The sequence below is a fragment of the Salmo salar genome, chromosome ssa11 (assembly GCF_905237065.1).
Source record: "Salmo salar chromosome ssa11, Ssal_v3.1, whole genome shotgun sequence".
Classification (NCBI taxonomy): domain Eukaryota; kingdom Metazoa; phylum Chordata; class Actinopteri; order Salmoniformes; family Salmonidae; genus Salmo; species Salmo salar.
Window position 1 is genome coordinate 30,747,501 of NC_059452.1, and position 20,209 is coordinate 30,767,709.

The 20,209-nt window shown below is 46.3% G+C and overlaps 1 protein-coding gene across 1 annotated transcript in view; it reads left to right on the forward strand.

Moving 5' to 3' along the window:
• Positions 1–20,209, forward strand: part of LOC106596078 (transmembrane protein 266) — a 107,482-nt gene that overhangs the window by 25,074 nt on the left and 62,199 nt on the right. Inside the window, exons 4-5 of the mRNA XM_045689324.1 lie at positions 18,261–18,415; positions 19,352–19,425. Coding sequence (XP_045545280.1) covers positions 18,261–18,415; positions 19,352–19,425 — 229 coding nt within the window. The remainder of the gene's footprint in view (positions 1–18,260; positions 18,416–19,351; positions 19,426–20,209) is intronic.

Here is a 20,209-nt window from a genome sequence, read left to right on the forward strand (position 1 = left end):
GGGTGTTTTGTGTGGGTGTTTTGTGTGGGTGTTTTTGTGTAGGTGTCTTTTGTGTAGGTGTCTTTTGTGTGGGTGTTTTTGTGTAGGTGTGTTTTGTGTGGGTGTTTGTGTGGGTGTTTTGTGTGGGTGTTTTTGCATTTCAGCTTAACTTGGGTGGTATGTTGTCCATGCTAGAGGAGCATTGGGTAGCTTACTACAGAGTCAATCAGAATGGGTGCAAAAAACACACACAACACCGCACACACAACGTTACCGGAATGATGTCATCTCCCAGATCACTGACCAGCGTGCGGTTGGACGCCAGACATGGGTGGTATCGGGAGCAGAAGCATATGTCGCTGATCTCACCGCTGTGAATATGTGATCCGAGCTCAGAAAGGGACTGGGACTGGGGGCACTCTGCTGCAGGGCCAGATGGCCCATCTAAATGCAGTGTCCTGGTGGTACTGGAGGAAGAGGAGGAAACATAACATCCCATAAAAACATTCCTCTCTTCATGGCCACTACACCAGTCCAGGTACAAGAGTCCAAATATTCCATATAGGAAATAATGATTTGGTTGGCCCATTTTCCCATTTTCATATTTTAGCTGATCCTGGTAGTCCCTTCTAGTCCCACAACAAAGTGCATTCTATCCTGAGTGATTACTTAAAGCCATTATGGCATTGAGGACTTTGTTTTTCTCTCAGATAGATAACTCTAATACAAATCAGTCACAGTGACTGGCTAAGAGTGCAGACTGTTAAAGCACTACTTTGTGGCATTAAGCATTCTCTGGATGCTTAACCGGGCCGGCCAATTTGGACTGATGAAATGAAAGAGCAGAGGATGTTGTCTACAGCCACCATGGGAATCACCAGCCAGACACCTTGTTATCTCCTGGAGACATCTGTCTGTCTGTCTGCCCAAGGGAGGACTACAGACAAGTTGTTCTGGGCCTGGACAGAGCTGAGGTGGAGAGTTGGGGGTGTATTCGTCAAACAGCTACTCTCTCTTGCTCTCTCTCTCTCTCTCTACACATGCAGTATATCACAATGCACTCCTGTACTTCCTGTTCACCCATGACTGCGTGGCCACGCACGTCTCCAACTCAATCATTAAGTTTGCAGACGACACAAGAGTGGTAGGCCTGATTACCAACAATGACGAGACATGAAGGAAGTGAGGGCCCTGGCGGAGTTGTGCCAGGAAAATAACCTCTCCCTCAATGGCAACAAAATGAAGGAACTGATTGTGGACTTCAGGAAACAGCAGAGGGAGCACGCACCCATCCACATTGACGGGACAGTAGTGGAGAAGGTGGAAAGCTTCAAGTTCCTCAGCGTACACATCACTGACAATCTGAAAAGGTCCACCCACACAGACAGTGTGGTGAAGAAGCCACCAGCGCCTCAACAGTGCCTCTTCAACCTCAGGAGGGTGAAGAAATTTGGCTTGGACCATAAGACCCTCACTAACTTTTACAGATGCACCATTGAGAGCATCCTGTCGTGCTATATCACCGCTTGGTATGGCAACTGCACCGTCCGTAATCGCATGGCTCTCCAGAGGGTGGTGCGGTCTGGCCAATGCATCACCGGGGGCACACTGCCTGCCCTCCAGGACATCTACAGCACCTGGTGTCACAGGAAGGCCAAGAAGATCATGAAGGACCTCAGCCCCCCGAGCCACGTCCTGTTCACCCCTCTACGATCCAGAAGACGAGGTCAGTACAGGTGCATCAAAGCTGTGACCGAGAGACTGAAAAACAGCTTCTATCTCAAGGCCATCAGACTGTTAAACAGCCATCACTAACATTGAGTGGCTGCTGCCAACATACTGACTCAAATCTCTAGCCACTTTAATAATTAAAAATTGGATTAATAAATGTATCACTAGCCACTTTAAACAATGCCACTTATATAATGTTTACATACCCTACATTACTCATCTCATATGTATATACTGTACTCTATACCATCTACTGCATCTTGCCTATGCCGTTTGGCCATCACTCATCCATGTATTTTTATGTACATATTATTATTCATTCCTTTACACTTGTGTGTATAAGGTAGTAGTTGTGAATTTGTTAGATTACTTGTTAGATATTACTGCATTGTCGGAACTAGAAACACAAGCATTTCGCTACACTCGCATTAACATCTGCTAACCATGTGTATGTGAGAAATAAAATTTCATTTGATTTGACATATTGCATAATTTTATGGCTGGTTATGACAGCTACATAAAAGTGTCAAAACCCACAAAACCTACCACACAAGGCAAAACATTCCATTACACCATAGCCTATGTGTCAACAGTATGTTTATGTTATAATATTTTGGGGGAAACTGACCATATTAAATTATCATTGTAATTGCGCACACATTGATGTCAGACATGCACCTACCCCAATGCTCTGTTGCTGATGACTGGGATGAATGCAGGAGCAGATTTCAGGAGCAGGACAAGACACCCTCTTTTTGACTGATGACTGACATAAGGGCATGTACGTGATAGGCCTGTCTGGCTTATATGATTATGATGGTCATAATGCTTCTTGACAGTGTCATAAAGTGCATTTTCTTATTTCAAGTAAAGCGACACAGGATGGTCATAATGCTCCGTGGCAGTGTCATAAAATGTATTTTCTACAAGTTATTTAAACTATGATGAAAAAAAACATGACTGTAAAGAATTCATTACAACAACAATAAAGGATTTAAGAAACAAAATTTCAGGCGAAAGGAAACTTCTTGGCAGGGAAAAAACTAATTAGAATAAATGTGGGTTTTGACACTCCTATGTAGGTGTCATAACCAGCCATAAAGTAACGCAATATATGTCACAACAGGTGTAACTATATGGGTCATGTCAGTGTTATGACCACATTCTGACAGGTTATGACAAGTTATGTCAGCTGTTGACATATTATGACATGGTTATGACTGTCATAAAGTGTTATGACACTGGGTGTCAAGTGAAGTGTGGCCACAATTTGATTTGATTTGAATGTTGAGATTAAACTTTACTGTAGTTGTGTTTTGCTGAGTCTCCTAACTGTCCTACCTCTGCATATGTAGACAAATGCTATAGGAAGTGTTTCTGAGATTGTACGGTTTCAACACCTTATCCAACACATGGAGCATAGGCTAATCAGTGCAGAGCCCACAACGGGTCCTCCAAATAGACCCAGCCTCCCCGCTCTGTGTCCACATCCTGCCCCCCCCCCAAATGGTCCCAGATTGAATCACCTTGACAGGAGGGAAGAGGCAGACAGAGCCATGGCAGCGGTGGTGGTTGATATTCACCGACATGCAAAGTGTGAGATTGCTTTTCTGGCTAAGAGGGAAAGAGATCAACTGTCCTGGGAAAAACCTATTAGCTCAGAGCAGCTTGTCAGCTTCACTGCAGACGCAGGTAGATCTATCTCACTTTAACCTGTATTAAAAGGCTATTTCTCTGGCAAAGAACATCTTGAATTTTAAAACGTATTTTTCTGCAGTGGGTGAAGTGAAACTCTCCTGGCTGGATCATGAACAGGGTGTGTGTTGAGGATTGAGAGTGTGATCAGGACTTGGTCTCAGAAACCCAGAACTAAAATCTTGCGTAATTGCGTCAGATGCTTGATTAATTCTGGGGGGGAGATACAGTATGTTAGAAAACATACTACAATGAGGAGCAGAAGCAGGGTGGTAGCTCCACCCCTCCTCTGCAAGTTTCGGGCAAGTCTATGGGCCAAATCTCCCCTCCCCTTCCGAAATTCTAAAGCTGTGAGCATGTGCGAAGTCTTGATTTGTCCAAATGATCAGTGAGGAAAAATCTGTGCACCGGAACAATGTTCCTCATTAGTTGTCGCATCCCACAGTCTGTTGACAGAAGCTACAATATCATTTATGTTACATGCGTCTGTCCACGAGAGATTAGGATCGGGTTAAGTTTGATAGAGGTGAGGGATGTACGTATGTCAAAGTCATATGCGTTTTTGAAGCTTGATGTCACGACTTCCGCCGAAGTCGGACCCTCTCCTTGTTCAGGCGGCGTTCGGCGGTCGACGTCACCGGCCTTCTAGCCACCGCCGATCCACTTTTCATTTTCCATTTGTTTTGTCTATGTCTTACACACCTGGTTTCACTCACTCACCAGCTACACATAGATCCTTACAGAATCACTCACCTGAATGGAGTCAGCAGGAGCAGACGCCCTCCCAGTTCCAGTGGAGGAGCGCGTTCAGCAGCACGCGACCATGTTACAACGTCTGGGCACAGCCATGGCTCGCGTGCTGCAGACGATGGATCGTTGGGAGAGAGGAGGAGGTTTTCCAGCGCCTCCACCAGCCCCACTACAACAGGTCCCACTGTACCCCCCTCTTCCACCTGGTCCCAGCGGGATTCGACTCGCTCTCCCGAGGGAGTATAATGGGACGGCTGCCAGATGCCAGGGGTTTCTACTACAGCTGGAGCTCTACCTGGCGACCGTCCACCCGGCTCCTTCGGGGCGTGAGAGTGTGGCCGCCCTCGTCTCCTGCCTCTCAGGCAAAGCCCTGGAGTGGGCCAACGCCGTATGGAGTGAGGGAGACGCGGCATTGGACCATTACGCAGAGTTCACCCGCCGCTTTTGGGCAGTGTTCGACCGCCCGCCTGAGGGTCGAGTGGCGGGTGAACGTTTGTTCCACCTGAGGCAGGGGTCGAGGAGCGTGCAGGATTTCGCCTTGGACTTTCGGACCATGGCCGCCAGCGCGGGATGGAACGACAGTGCCCTGATCGATCACTACAGGTGCAGTCTGCGTGAGGACGTCCGTCGGGAGTTGGCCTGCCGAGACACCACCCTCACATTGGACCAGCTGGTGGACATGTCCATCCGGCTGGACGTCCGGATTGGGATCTGTCAGTTCCATCCCCTAGCACCTCCGCTCCGACGCCCATGGAGCTGGGAGGTGCTGCACTTAGGGCGACCGGAGGAGGGGCCATTCCCTGCACCATCTGTGGCCGCAGAGGGCACACTGCTGGTCGGTGCTGGGGGGGTTCCTTAGGGAGTTGAGGCAGCAGGCAGGGCACTATCGTGTCACCCCAGGTGAGTCGGCACCAGGCTCACCCAGAGCCCCCTGTTGCTCACATGTATGTGTTTATTTCATTTCCTGAGTTTTCCCCGCATTCCCAGCATAAGGCGCTAGTAGATTCAGGCGCAGCTGGGAATTTTATTGACCGTTCATTTGCTCATAGTTTAGGGATTCCCCTTGTTCCTGTGGATATGCCTTTCCCTGTCCACGCCCTAGATAGTCGACCATTAGAGTCAGGGCTGATTAGAGAGGCCACTGCTCCACTTGACATGGTTACGCAGGAGGGTCACAAGGAGAGAATCAGTCTCTTCCTTATTGATTCTCCTGCATTTCCCGTGGTGCTGGGCCTACCCTGGTTGGCCTGTCATAACCCCACTATTTCGTGGCAACAGAGGGCTCTCAAGGGGTGGTCACGAGAGTGCTCAGGGAGGTGTGTGGGGGTTTCCATCGCTGCGACTATGGTGGAAAGTCCAGACCAGGTCTCCACCGTGCGCATCCCCTCAGAATATGCCGATTTGGCTCTCGCCTTCTGTAAGAAGAGGGCGACTAAATTACCACCTCATCGACGGGGGGATTGTGCAATAAATCTCCTGGTAAACGCAGCACTTCCCATGAGTCACGTGTATCCTCTGTCACAGGAGGAGACGGTGGCTATGGAAACACATGTCTCGGAATCCCTGGGGCAGGGATACATTCGGCCCTCCACTTCACCTGCCTCCTTGCGTTTCTTTTTTGTGAAAAATAAGGATGGGGTCTGCGCCAGTGTATTGACTATCGAGGGATCAATCAGATCACAGTGAGGTATAGCTACCCGCTGCCTCTCATCGCCAGTGCGATCGAGTCAATGCACGGGGCGCGCTTCTTCACAAGATTTTATCTCAGGAGTGCTTATAACCTGGTGCGAGATTTTCCGGGACCTGCACGGGCAGGGTGTAGTGGTGTATATTGATGACATTCTGATATACTCCGCTACACGCGCCGTGCAGGTGGCCCTGGTGCGCAGGGTGCTTGGTTGACTGTTGGAGCATGACCTGTACGTCAAGGCTGAGAAATGTCTGTTCTTCCAACAGTCCGTCTCCTTCCTAGGGTACTGCATTTCCACTTCAGGGATGGAGATGGAGAGTGACCGCATTTCAGCCGTGCCTAATTGGCCGACTCCCACCACGGTAAAGGAAGTGCAGTGGTTTCTAGGGTTTGCCAACTACTACCGGAGGTTTATCCTGGGTTTTTGTCAGGTAGCAGCTCCCATTACCTCACTGCTGAAGGGGGGACCGGTGCGGCTGCAGTGGTCGGCTGAGGCGGACAGGGCTTTTGTTCACCTGAAGGCTCTGTTTACCTCGGCTCCCGTGCTGGCTCATCCGGATCCCTCTTTGCCGTTCATAGTGGAGGTGAACGCGTCCGAAGCTGGGATAGGAGCCGTGCTCTCTCAGCGCTCAGACATGCCACCAAAGCTCCGCCCCTGTGCTTTCTTTTCGAAGAAGCTCAGCCCGGCGGAGCGAAACTATGATGTGGGGGACCGGGAGCTGTTGGCTGTTGTCAAGGCTCTGAAGGCGTGGAGACTTTGGCTTGAGGGGGCTAAACACCCTTTTCTCATCTGGACTGACCACCGCAATCTGGAGTATATCCGGGCGGCGAGGAGACAACCCTGTTTTTGGGAATGTTTTTTACACGTTTTGTTTTCACTCTATCCTACAGACCAGGTTCCCAGAACGCTAAGGCAGATGCACTGTCCCGGATGTATGACACAGAGGAGCGGTCCATGGATCATACTCCCATACCTCCAGCTTCTTGCCTGGTGGCACCGGTGGTGTGGGAGCTGGACGCGGACATCGAGCGGGCGTTACGCACAGACACCCCCCAGTGTCCAGCTGGGCGCCTGTACGTTCCGTCTGCTGTCCACGACCGGTTGATCTATTGGGCCCACATGTCACCCTCCTCTGGTCACCCTGGCATCGGTCTGATGGTACGTTGCCTTAGTGGGAAGTACTGGTGGTCCACCTTGGCCAAGGACGTGAGGGTTGATGTTTCCTCCTGCTCGGTGTGCGCCCAGTGCAAGGCTCTCAGGCACCTGCCCAGAGGGAAGTTACAACCCCTACCCGTTCCACAATGGCCGTGGTTGCACCTGTCGGTGGACTTCCTGACGGATCTTCCTTCCTCACAGGGCAACACCACGATCCTGGTCATTGTGGATCAGTTTTCTAAGTCCTCCCGTCTCCTCCCTTAGCCCGGTCTCCCTACGGCCAGGTAGGCAAGTTGAGAACAAGTTCTCATTTACAATTGGGACCTGGCCAAGATAAAGCAAAGCAGTTCGACACATACAACAACACAGAGTTACACATGGAGTAAAACAAAACATACAGTCAATAATACAGTAGAAAAATAAGTCTATATACAATGTGAGCAAATGAGGTGAGGTAAAGGCAAAAAGGCCATGGTGGCAAAGTAAATACAATATAGCAAGTAAAACACTGGAATGGCAGATTTGTGGTGGAAGGAAGTGCAAAGTAGAAATAATGGGGTGCAAAGGAGCAAAATAAATAAATACAGTAGGGGAAGAGGTAGTTGTTAAATTATAGATGGGCTATATACAGGTGCAGTGATCTGTGAGCTGCTCTGACAGCTGGTGGTTAAAGCTAGTGAGGGAGATAAGTGTTTCCAGTTTCAGAGATTTTTGTAGTTCGTTCCAGTCATTGGCAGCAGAGAACTGGAAGGAGAGACGGCCAAAGGAGGAATTGGCTTTGGGGGAGACCAGAAAGATATACCTGCTGGAGCGCGTGCTACACGTGGGTGCTGCTATGGTGACCAGTGAGCTGAGATAAGGGGAGACTTTACCTAGCAGGGTCTTGTAGATGACCTGGAGCCACTGGGTATGGCGACAAGTATGAAGCGAGGGCCAGCCAACAAGAGTGTACAGGTTGCAGTGGTGGGTAGTATATGGGGCTTTGGTGACAAAACGGATGGCACTGTGATAGACTGCATCCAGTTTATTGAGTAGGGTATTGGAGGCTATTTTGTAAATGACATCGCCGAAGTCGAGGATCGGTAGGATGGTCAGTTTTACGAGGGTATGTTTGGCAGCATGAGTGAAGGCTGCTTTGTTGCGAAATAGGAAGCCAATTCTAGATTTAACTTTGGATTGGAGATGTTTGATATGAGTCTGGAAGGAGAGTTTACAGTCTAACCAGACACCTAGGTATTTGTAGTTGTCCACATATTCTAAGTAAGAACCGTCCAGAGTAGTGATGCTGGACGGGCGGGCAGGTGCGGGCAGCGATCGGTTGAAGAGCATGCATTTAGTTTTACTTGTATTTAAGAGCAGTTGGAGGCCACAGAAGGAGAGTTGTATGGCATTGAAGCTCGTCTGGAGGGTTGTTAACACAGTGTCCAAAGAAGGGCCAGAAGTATACAGAATGGTGTCGTCTGCGTAGAGGTGGATCAGAGACTCACCAGCAGCAAAAGCGACATCATTGATGTATACAGAGAAAAGAGTTGGCCCAAGAATAGAACCCTGTGGCACCCCGATAGAGACTACCAGAGGCCCGGACAACAGGCCATCCGTTGACACATTGAACTCTATCTGAGAAGTATTTGGTGAACCAGGCGAGGCAATCATTTGAGAAACCAAGGCTATTGAGTCTGCCGATGAGGATGTGGTGATTGACAGAGTCGAAAGCCTTGGCCAGGTCAATGAATACGGCAGCACAGTATTGTTTCTTATCGATGGCGGTTACGATATCCTTACACTTGATATCAAGTGACACTACAACTGGGCGGTTTGATTCCTGAATGCTGATTGGCTGACAGCCATGGTATACACAATAGCATTTATATTAGAATTAAGCAATAAGGACCTCAGGGGTTTGTGGTATATGGCCAATACACTACAGCTAAGGGCTATATCCAGGCACTCTGCGTTGTTTCGTGTTCAAGAACAGCCCTTAGCCGTGGTATTTTGGCCATATACCACACCTCCTCTGGTCTTATAGCTTAATTCTAATCTAAATGCTATTGTGTTCTGTATGCTGAATCCTCAATGGCCCTATCTATATCTATATCTTTATCTATCTATCTATCGCTCTCTCTCTCTCTCTCTCTCTCTCTCTCTCTCTCTCTCTCTCTCTCTCTCTCTCTCTCTTCTCACTTTTCACCTACATCCACTCTTGTTATCGCGCCCTCTTTTTTCTCCCTATATCCATCCAAAATATACCCTTCTTTTACACGTTTACCTATTGATGCGTCCAGAATGACCTTCTACTCCTCCCACCAAGTGCCACACAGGTCGAGGGTAGTCGAGGGCTGTTTTACTATTCTCGACACTACAGATGGGTGGATTTTTTTTCTCGTATTATTAGTTACACTGTTATGATATTGAGTACTGCACTGTTGGGTAGGGCTCGCAAGTTTAGCATTCACTGTACCTGTGCATGTGACAATACAACGTGAAACTTGATCATCCTCAACCCAGATCATCTTCATTGTTAGACATGTTAACAAGTCTCAGGAGCAGGACTCATTGTTGTGTGTTGCTCTGCTAAATAAATAGAATAGTGCCCCTGTGGGCTGCTTGGAACACTAATTCACTAATCCTGTAGGAGAGATACCACTGTAGTTACTATAACAACAACTGGATTACAGAGGGCCAGGGTTGACTCCAACCCAGGCTGAGAAACAATCATTATTATTGATTTTACAGTAGGATTGATATAGTTCTAATGGTAACTGTCCATTTTCATTGCTAGAATCCATAAATTATCCTATTTGATATTAACATGAATTAATCAGTATTAGTCAGGTAATAATTTGTCTCGTCAATAGTTTATACATAACCTTATAAATATCCTTTTTACAATGTAATATTTCCTTAAGTTTGATAGTCCTGAAAACTCAGCTAGACTTATGTACTCTTTCTGTTTGTCAGTTTCAGGCTGAGGTTGTCGTGATCAGTGGTGCCTAAGTATCAGTAATGGGGAACCTTTCAAATGTAAAAGTAATTACCTGCGATCTCAACACATCTCTGATACTCAGTATATATATTGTGCTTAGTTGGTATTCACCTCTCCACGCTTGCTTTAGTAGAAACCTTTGTGTGTGGGCCCAGGCAGCAAAACCTAGCTGACGGGAACATTTGTTTTTGTGGGGAGCAGTTTGCGAGGCACGCCACCCTGCCATGGTTGACTGTTCATATATGTCAGGTGAGATTGAATTTGGAATCAGCCAAGGGGGGGAGTAAGTTGTCATTAGGACTGCAAGTTTTAGTTCACTGCCTGCGAGGGAGGAAATTTTAATTCATTGCCCTGTGAGGGTGGATGTTTTAGTTCACTGCCTGCGAGGGAGGAAATTTTAATTCATTGCCCTGTGAGGGTGGAAGTTTTAGTTCACTGCCTGTGAGGGAGGAAGGTTTAGTTCACTGCCTGCAAGGGAGGAAGTTTTAATTCACTGCCCTGTGAGGGTGGATGTTTTAGTTCACTGCCCTGTGAGGGTGGAAGTTTTAGTTCACTGCCCTGTGAGGGTGGAAGGTTTAGTTTACTGCCCTGTGAGGGAGGACGTTTTAATTAACTTCCTTGTGAGGGAGGAAGGTTTAATTCACTTCCCTGTGAGGGAGGACGTTTTAACTCACTGCCCTGTGAGGGTGGAAGGTTTAGTTCACTGCCCTGTGAGGGAGGAGGCCTCTGTTCTTTCCTCAATGCTATATGGTTCTTGTGTATCTCTCTCTCTCTCTCTCTCTCTCTCTCTCTCTCTCTCTCTCTCTCTCTCTCTCTCTCTCTCTCCGTTTCAGCCATGGGGGTCACATTACTACTGTACAATAGACAAAGTCATCAAAAATGTATGCCAAAAAATCTCACCTTAAATTCACATTCAAGTCCTCCAGTTGAGGTTTTTGTTGGAAGTTGAACTCAAGCCAACAGAAACAACAGAAAGAGGAAGTAGAACGTGTGTGTAGGGCAAATTCATTAGTCCCTCAGAAACGTATTCTCTGATTTATTTGTGCAGATATGCTGCAGTGAGTGTTGCCAGGCATCGGATAGCGTATTGTTCAAATCAATCAAAACAAATCAAATGTTAATTGTCACATGCTTCGTAAACCACAGGTGAAGACTAACATTGAAATGCAAACAGAAAAAATATAAATAATAACACAAGGAATAAATACACAATGAGTAACGATAACCGAGTCAATGTACAGGGGTACGAGGTAATTGTGGTCGATATGTACATTTAGGTAGGGATAAAGTAACTAGGCAACAGGATAGATGGTAAACAGTAACAGCAGCGTATGTGATGAGTCAAAATAGTGCAATGCAGATAGTCCAGGTAGCTATTTGTTAACTATTTACAGTAACTAGCTTAGCAGTCTTATGGGTTGGGGTTAGATGCTGTTCAGGGTCCTGTTGGTTCCAGACTTGGTGCATCGGTACCGCTTGCCATGTGGAAGCAGAGAGAACAGTCTATGACTTGGGTGGCAGGAGTCTTTGACCATTTTTAGGACCTTCCTCTGACACCGCCTGGTATAGAAGTCCTGGAAGGCAGGAAGCTAGGCCCCAGTGATGTACTAGGCCGTACACACTACCTTCTGTAGCGCCTTCTGTCGGATGCCAAGCAGTTGCCATACCAAGAGGTGATGCAGCCAATCAAGATGCTCTCAATGGTGCAGCTGTATAACGTTTTGAGGATCTGAGGGCTCATGCTGAATCTTTTCAGCCTTCTGGGGGGAAGAGGCGTTATCGTGCCCTCTTCATGACTGTGTTGGTGTGTGTGGACCATGATAATTCCTTAGTGATGTGGACACAGAGGAACTTGAAGCTCTCAACCTGCTCCACTACAGCCTGTCTGTAGATGGGGGCGTGCTCGGCCCTCCATTTCCTGTAGTCCACGATCAGTTCCTTTGTCTTGCTGACATTGTGGGAGAGGTTCTTGTCCTGGCACCATACTGCCAGGTCTCTGACCTCCTTCCTGTAGGCTGTGTCATCGTCGTCGGTGATCAGGCCTACCACCATCGTGTCATCTGCAAACTTAATGAAGGTGTTAGAGTTGTGCATGGCCACGCAGTCGTGGGTGAACAGAGAGTACAGCAGGGGACTAAGCAAGTACCCCTGAGGGGCCCCTGTTTTGAGGGTCAGATTGGATGTTTTTTGCTACCCTCACCACCTGGGGGAGGCCTGTCAGGAAGTCCAGGATCCAGTTGCAGAGGGAGGTGTTTAATCCCAGGGCCCTTAGTTTACTAATGAGCTTAAGCTTCAGTTAGTCAGAAGTTGGACTCTATACATTATCAAAGGGGCCTGCTCCGCGCCACAGCAGCAATGAGATTTGTGCTAGCTGAAGGATTGTTTATGAATTTGAATGCCATAATATAGTTCAGAGAAAGACTTCCAGTCAATACAATACCTCAAGAAGTTCAGTTCAGTGAAATACTTCCAGTCAATACAATACCACAAGAAGTTCAGTTCAGTGAAATACTTCTGAGTTGGTCCTCAATTGTTCTCTCTCTCGCTCTTCACTCGGGAGCCAGTGAGTAGGTCTATATTTCCTGGAATGATCTAAATGGTCACATCCTGATAATGTGTTTGAAGGGAAGGAAGGGAGGAAAGGAAAATGAAGGCAGCTCAATCCTCCTGTTCCCCCTGATTTTGCTGTGAGCAAATAGACTGTGTTATACAAATCATCTGTGATTGGCTGATAAGGACTGTTCTAATCCGATCCCTGATGAAGGCAAATAAGAGATCAGAGAGAGAGAGGTGGTGTATCATCTACTGCAGTCAGTCAGTGTGTGTAGGAGTTGCAGTCCTTTATCATGGACCTTCTGCACTCTGAGGGAGGGATGTTGGCTGATGTTGCTGATCGCTCCGCTCGGTCATATTGATAGCATGATTTAATCTACCTGCTCTGTTTCCCTGTCCAGCCCGGTTCAATCTCCTCCCCACCAGGGCTCCACTGATGCCTTTATCAACCTGTCCTAAGCGGACGTGTGAAGAGTGAGAGAGATGGAGAGAGCGACAGAGAGAGCATCATTGAAAGAAATAGAGGGAGAGTGCATGAAAGACAGGAAGAATTAGAGAGAGGCACACAAAAGAGAGAGAGAGACAGGAATAATGCATGAAAGAGAGAGGGTGAGAGACTGTCAGAGTGTGTTCTTTTGGGACATCCATGTCCAGACATCAGTTAAGGACATAAGTGCTGTCCATATTTAGGCTGTCTGGTGTGTCATTGTTTTGTTGACTCCTCAGAGTGTAGCCTATGTTATGTCATGTCCATGATGAACCCCTTTCTGCAGGCCCTCGTCTGTGACATAGTCTGGTGTTGGTCTTTCCTTGAGCGGATGAGAGAAGAGGGCTCGATTCAATCCATATCGCGGAAGTTCAGTGCTATAGCGCGATTGAAATTTAAAGGCATTCACAGTAAACGTTGCATAGGTCCGCTCAATCAGAAATTACCATTAAAATTGAATCGGGCGATAGGGTTAAACTTCCTCTATACGGATTGAATCAAGCCCCTGATGTCTCTATTGTCTGTTGACCTACTGTTTGCAAAAACATACAGGGTTGACTTTCTAAAGAATGTGCCGACTCCTGGACTGAAAAGCATGTTCAATGTAGAATCTTAATTCAAAGTGATTTTTAGTCCAGTTCTTGGCCAGGAATTGAGCCATTATTGTCTTGTAAGGGATAAGTAATTGTAATGTACATGTAACTGCCAAAATAATGGAAACACTTGAGTAAATGTGGGATACAAAGTATATTGAAAGCAGGTGCTTCCACACAGGTGTGGTTCCTGAGTTAATTAAGTAGTTAACAGCCCGTCATGTATAAGAATGCTGGGCAGGCCATTGTTTTGGCTACCATGGCTATGCCCCGATAGGATGACAATGGCCCCATCCACAGGGCACGAGTGGTCACTGAATGGTTTGGTAACTAAATAGTTTGACGGGCATGAAAATGATGTAAACGATATGCCATGGCCGTCTCAGTCACCAGATCTCAACCCAATTGAACACTTACTGTATGGGAGATTCTGGAGTGGCGCCTGAGACAGCGTTTTCCACCATCATAAAAAAACACACAAAATTATGGAATTTCTTGTGGACGAATGGTATCGCATCCTTCCAATAGTGTTCCAGACACTTGTAGAATCTCTGCTAAGGTGCATTGAAGCTGTTCTGGCTCGTGGTGGCCTAACACCCTATTAAGACACAATGTTGGTGTTTCCTTTATTTTGGCAGTTACTTGTAGTTAGTCTTATGCCGTTTTTGCAGTTCTTTTAAAGTACCATTTCTCCTTTAGTAATGAGGCCCTGAAGTGTTTTTCAGCACATTCAGCTTGTGAACAGAGTAATTTATCTTTAATACTTTGTATTACTACTTCTACTCAAGGCTTTTTATTGTTTGGGAGAAATGATCTCTCTATGGAGGGCAGTATAAATGAACTATGAAACGATGCGTTCCTGAGATGGATTTTAATGTAGAATATAACTGCAGAGAATTGTCCCAAAGCAAATCAATGCAACCCCTTCAACTGTCAAGTAAGGTCACCACCAGATGTTAGAAAGTCAAATGTTACACAGTGGTGTGTAGGTCTATATCCATGAACTAAAGAAAATACATCACTTTCACAGCTGGAGCCTTTTTGATGGGAAAAATCGAGTCAAACTTTATTTGTCACATGCGCCGAATACAACAAGTGTAGACTTTATCGTGAAATGCTTACTGACAAGCCCTTAACTAACAGCGCAGTTCAAGAAGAGTTAAGAAAATATTTACCAAGTAGACAAAAATAAAAAGTAATAATAAAAAGTAACACAATAAGAATAACAATAATGAGGTTATATACAGGGGGTACCGGTAACCAATCAGTGTGCAGGGGTACAGGTTAGTTGAGGTAATTTGTACATGTAGGTGGGGGTGAAGTGACAAGGCATAGATAATAAACAGTGAGTAGCAGCAGTGTACAAAACGAGGGGGGGTCAATGTAAATTGTCCTGTGGTGACTTTATTAATTGTTCAGCAGTCTAATGGCTTGGGGGTAGAAGCTGTTGAGGAGCCTTTTGGTCCTAGACTTGGCGCTCTGGTACCGCTCTCCGTGTGGTAGCAGAGAAAACAGTCTAAAACTTGGGTGACTGGAGTCTCTGACAATTTTATGGGCTTTCCTCTGACACCGCCTAGTATATATTAAATTCGTCTCCATTCCTTAGTGTTCTTTTGTTCGTATATACTTCACTTAGATGATTAGTGACATTGTCTTTCTTCTATATCCCTCTTAATGGTTCATTTCCATACAGGATTAAGCCCAGTGTTTTACCCAAAATACTCTGACTTTTCTGTTACCATCTACGCGGGTCGGCACCCGGGTCTCACTGGGCCATGGATCCGGCGGACCTGCTCTCACTTGGGGCCAAAGCCAGGCCACTGGTACTTTTCAGCTTGCATTTACATAACAATGGCTAACTGTGAACTTTAACACCTTCTCACAAAACAACTGTTTTGATTCTGCAGAGGTTGCCAATTGTGCTCTTCAAGTCCCCACTGTCAGCCCAAGCTATGGAACCACAATTGATCTAGTATAACATAAGGGTGTATACACTAGTTTAACACTGGTGTTACAGTCTAAAAGCAGCATAATGGTTAGGGTCTCATGGTTTTTAGCATGGCCATGTTTGGAGGGTAAACAGGGATTGAGGCCTAGCAGCTTGAGTTTGTTCTAAGACAACATCCCCTCTAGGATGGTAACATACTGTATGCTGTCAGGTAGGGTGGTTAGAGATGTTTCATTATGTATCACCAGCAGGGTCTAGAGTAAGCTGTTTATAGACACTGAACACTGAAGACATCAGAAGACTTTGTGTAGACTTTATTCTTTCATTTCCAAAGTATTACTATTCTCCTAACAGCTGATCTGCGGCAGGTAGCCTATCGCTTAGGAGTGTTGGGCCAGTAACCAAAAGGTCAGTTGTTCGAATCCCCGAGACGGCTAGGTGATAAATCTGTATGTGCCCTTGAGCAAGGCACTTAACTATAATTGCTCCTGTTAGTTGCTTTGGATAAGAGTAACTGCCAAATGACAACAAACATGTACAAATCTGAACAGATCTGTCAAATCTATGGCAGTTTTCTAAAATGAGCTCTAGCATATGACTCCACCCTGCTGTCTGTCCCCTCTCCGTTGTGGAGATGAGGTGTCCAGGCCCAGGCTGGCATGGTGGTAACTGCATCCTGTGAGTCTGGCTGAGACACGGCCACCGACGGTAGAGAGAGAGAGCAGAGTCAACACCATCTGGCCCACCATACACACTCCAGCCCCACCGAACCTCACCGAGCGCCAGAAAGATGATTGCTAACAGCGTGATTATGGCTCTATTAGATTAGCCTAGCATTGTTTACGGGCTTGTGGGTTTGCCCGTGCCAAGTGTACCTAGCACTACCCTCAGAGAGAGAGAGAGACTGAGAGGAGCAGAAGGAGGTGAGGGGAACTGTTCAGCAGCTGCTGTAAGAGTCCTTTGCTCATTGCCTCGTGTTAGCGTACTCAGGGTGAAGTCTGAATGAATAGAGGAGAATAATATGAATCCTTCAGAGAGGATGCCTGTTTGTCACTCACTGTGGTATAATTGGGCACATCCTGTAAGCACACACACACCCAAATGGTGTATCGTCCTCGTTTGCATGAGTAAGTAAGACACAGTTCATGTAACAATTCCTACATAATATTATGAGGCTCATACAGTATCACTTGCATATTCATATCCACATGTCGCTTAACATTTAGACTAAATGGCCCCATTTAAACATCTAAAGTCATTCCAGCCAAGCCTCATTCCCTACTAATGACTTAACAACAGCAGCAGTTGCCCTCAACTGAGGATGTGATACATACAAGCATCTCTACCCTGGGAATATATGTGTGTGTGAGGGGTAATGCCCTGATATCCACACACCCAAATCCTCCAGGACTGCTCTTTTCTGCTCTGCTCCCATGCCCGTGCCTTGGTCCTATCAGTAACAGTCCAATGGCCACTCTACACAACTCCTGCCTGACTGTATGAAAATCTGATTTGGGGTCAATTCCATGTCAATGAATTTCAGTAAATTCAGGAAGTAAAATGAATTAAAATTTCAGATTACTTCCTGACTGGATTGAAATGGAATTGACAACAACCCTGATAAAAAAATACAGCTTTATTCCATTCCACCGCCACTGATTCTGCCCACTGCCACTGATTGTTTTAGCTCTAATTAGCACCATGCTAGGGAATGAAGACATGATCACAGAAGTGGTGTGATTAGCCAAGCTCACTGCATGCCAGGCCCAGTGCATGGGGAGCAGTGAAAGGTGTAGAAGAGGACGAGCCAAGTTTCCATTCTGGCTGGAGCTCTGGCATCGTTTCTCCTGTCTGTCTCCCACTGCTAATAGAGGGAGGGAACAGTGGGTCTGGGAAAGAGCTATGTAGAAGATTTTATCCATGTGTTTTCTTTCAATAACTTGAAATGTGTTACTGTTGTATGGAGTCTTCTAATATACAGTCGACCCCTTCATTGCCCTCTGAATAAAGTTGCTTTACTAATCCTCTCACTGATATGCCTGAGAGACAAGTCACCAGCTCAAAGAGCCTCAGTGTCTTTCTGTCTTAATGCAGTCTCTGTTCTGTTCACACTCTTCCCCCTCCACTGCCCTGGCCCACCAGGCTGGGTTTAGAAACTGGTTCACAACATTGCATTGATGCGGTTATATGTGTTAAATAGCACCCCCTGCTGGCAAATAGAAGGAACATCAGTCAGCATACAGTCAGCTGGTACAGTAAGATCGTTGAAAGAATGAAATGTTGAATACAAACCTGTGTCCATACACAAGTACTTTCTCCCTGTCTTTGGTGTACTAACACTGACTCTCTAGTCCCTCTCTCTTCTATCCCTCTCTCCTCTCTCCTCCTCCTCTCGCCTTTCCCTCTCTCTTCCTCTCTCCTCTATCCCTCTCTCCTCCTCCTCTCGCCTTTCCCTCTCTCCTCCTCCTCTCGCCTTTCCCTCTCGCCTCCTCCTCTCTCCTCTATCCCTCTCTCCTCCTCCTCTCGCCTTTCCCTCTCTCCTCCTCCTCTCTCCTCTATCCCTCTCTCCTCTTCTTTTCTACTCTATCCCTCTCTCCTCCGCCTCTCTCCTCTATCGCTCTCTCCTCTATCCCTCTCTCCTCCTCTCTCCTCTATCCCTCTCTCCTCCTCTCCTCTCCTCTCTCCCTCTCTCCAGGTCTAACTGGTTGAAGCCGTGCTGTGGTCGGAGGGTAGCCCTGTGGCAGGTGTGTCTGCTCAGTGCAGGCTTCAACTGTTTCCTGGTGGCGCTGGTCATCCTGGTGGTGGTCTTCTTGACCCTGGAACTCCTCATAGACACCAAGCATCTACAATGTAACTATCTTTTCCATTGACAGTAAAGGAGGATCCTTTTATACACTGTGTTCTAGTGACTGTAGAAAGTTAGACTTGGGTAGTCCTGTGCTTCCTTGATCCTGTGACCCAGGTTTTGGGATTACAGCCCATAGAGACAATTATCATGATGCTGCATTAACATGCGTTCCAACCTGTTTTATAAACATGATTACATTTCTTACCAAAGAGAGGAAACTACGGCGACTAAAAGGCCCATATGAGAGAGAAACAGCATTGCCAACCGGGATAGTAAATGTCTATGAACTGGTCTCTACTCAACAGCACTGACTGTCTGGGCAGGTATCATCATCGCATTACATTATGGACTGTAAGCCAAGGTTACGTCCCGAATGGTATCCTATCCCCTATATACTGCACTACTTTTGACCAGAACCCTTTGTGCCCTGATCAAAAGTAGTGCACTATACAGGGAATAGGATACCGTTTGAGACGCACCTCAAGAGACAGGTCTGTATTGACAGATGATTCTCTCTGCTCTGGGGACTACAGGACACCAGTCACTTCGATGCATTACCATAGACTCTGACTGTCCTGGCTGTCCTGTTGCCAGCTCTGGAAAGACACATGGAGGGAGTAGGAAGGAGGGAAGGAGGATGGGGGGGAGATGGAGAGGTACAGGGAGATAAAGGGAGGGGTAAATTGACTGATGGACTGATGGATGGGGAAGGAGAAGTGGAGCGGGAGCATTCACAACACTGTTAGATGGAAATGAGGAATAGTGGTAAAAGACATGATGTAATATCTATGCACCATTTTCTGCCAGATAAATCTGTCTGGACAGATGTAGACATTCACAGGACATGGTAGTGTTGTTCTTGATTCCATTAAGAACAAGCAGTAAAAGTGGAATCATCCTTTAAGATACACATTTTTCTCTTTTGTTATTTATTCCAGTTGCCAATGCTATTCAATTTGCTAGCGTCATCCATTGGATCAGCCTCGCCATCCTTTCACTCTTCTTCACTGAGGTAATGAGACACACACACACACACACACACACACACACACACACACACACACACACACACACACACACACACACACACACACACACACACACACACACACACACACAGGGTTAAGTAATAATTCAAGAGGAGGTTAAGGGTTTAGGGCTTGGGTTACAGTCATATGATCCACCCAACACCTTATAACACCTTTGCTTCCTGACATTATAGATGAACGGTGTCAGAGGGGAATGGTATTCAAGGTCTAAATATTAAAAACTAAACTATAGTTACTGTAACTATAGAGACCTTGACTTATTAAATGGTCATAATAATAATCTTTTTCCTATCCACCAATCAGAGAATGTCCCTCTCTGCTTCTCTCTTACAGTGGAGCCGTTGATGTCAAGATGTGCTACTGTATAAAGAATGAGACAGGCCACTTTTATATCGTCACCCTTTCATCATGATTAGAATGTAACTCTATCATCCTCCTTTTCAAAATAAAGGACCCCCCCAACCCAACACTAGTGTATGTTACTGTACATACAGTAGATGTATGTAATGGATCAGGTAATATCAGACAACTAGGAGGGCCATTGTACAGTGTCCAGAATCATTATCCTTTTCCCACATTCTAATTGATCGAAAGACTTGTAAAAAGTACCCTTCAAAGATCGGAAGTTTACATACACTTAGGTTGGAGTCATTAAAACTCGTTTTTCAACCACTCCACAAATTTATTTTTAACAAACTATAGTTTTGGCAAGTCGGTTAGGACATCTACTTTGTGCATGACACAAGT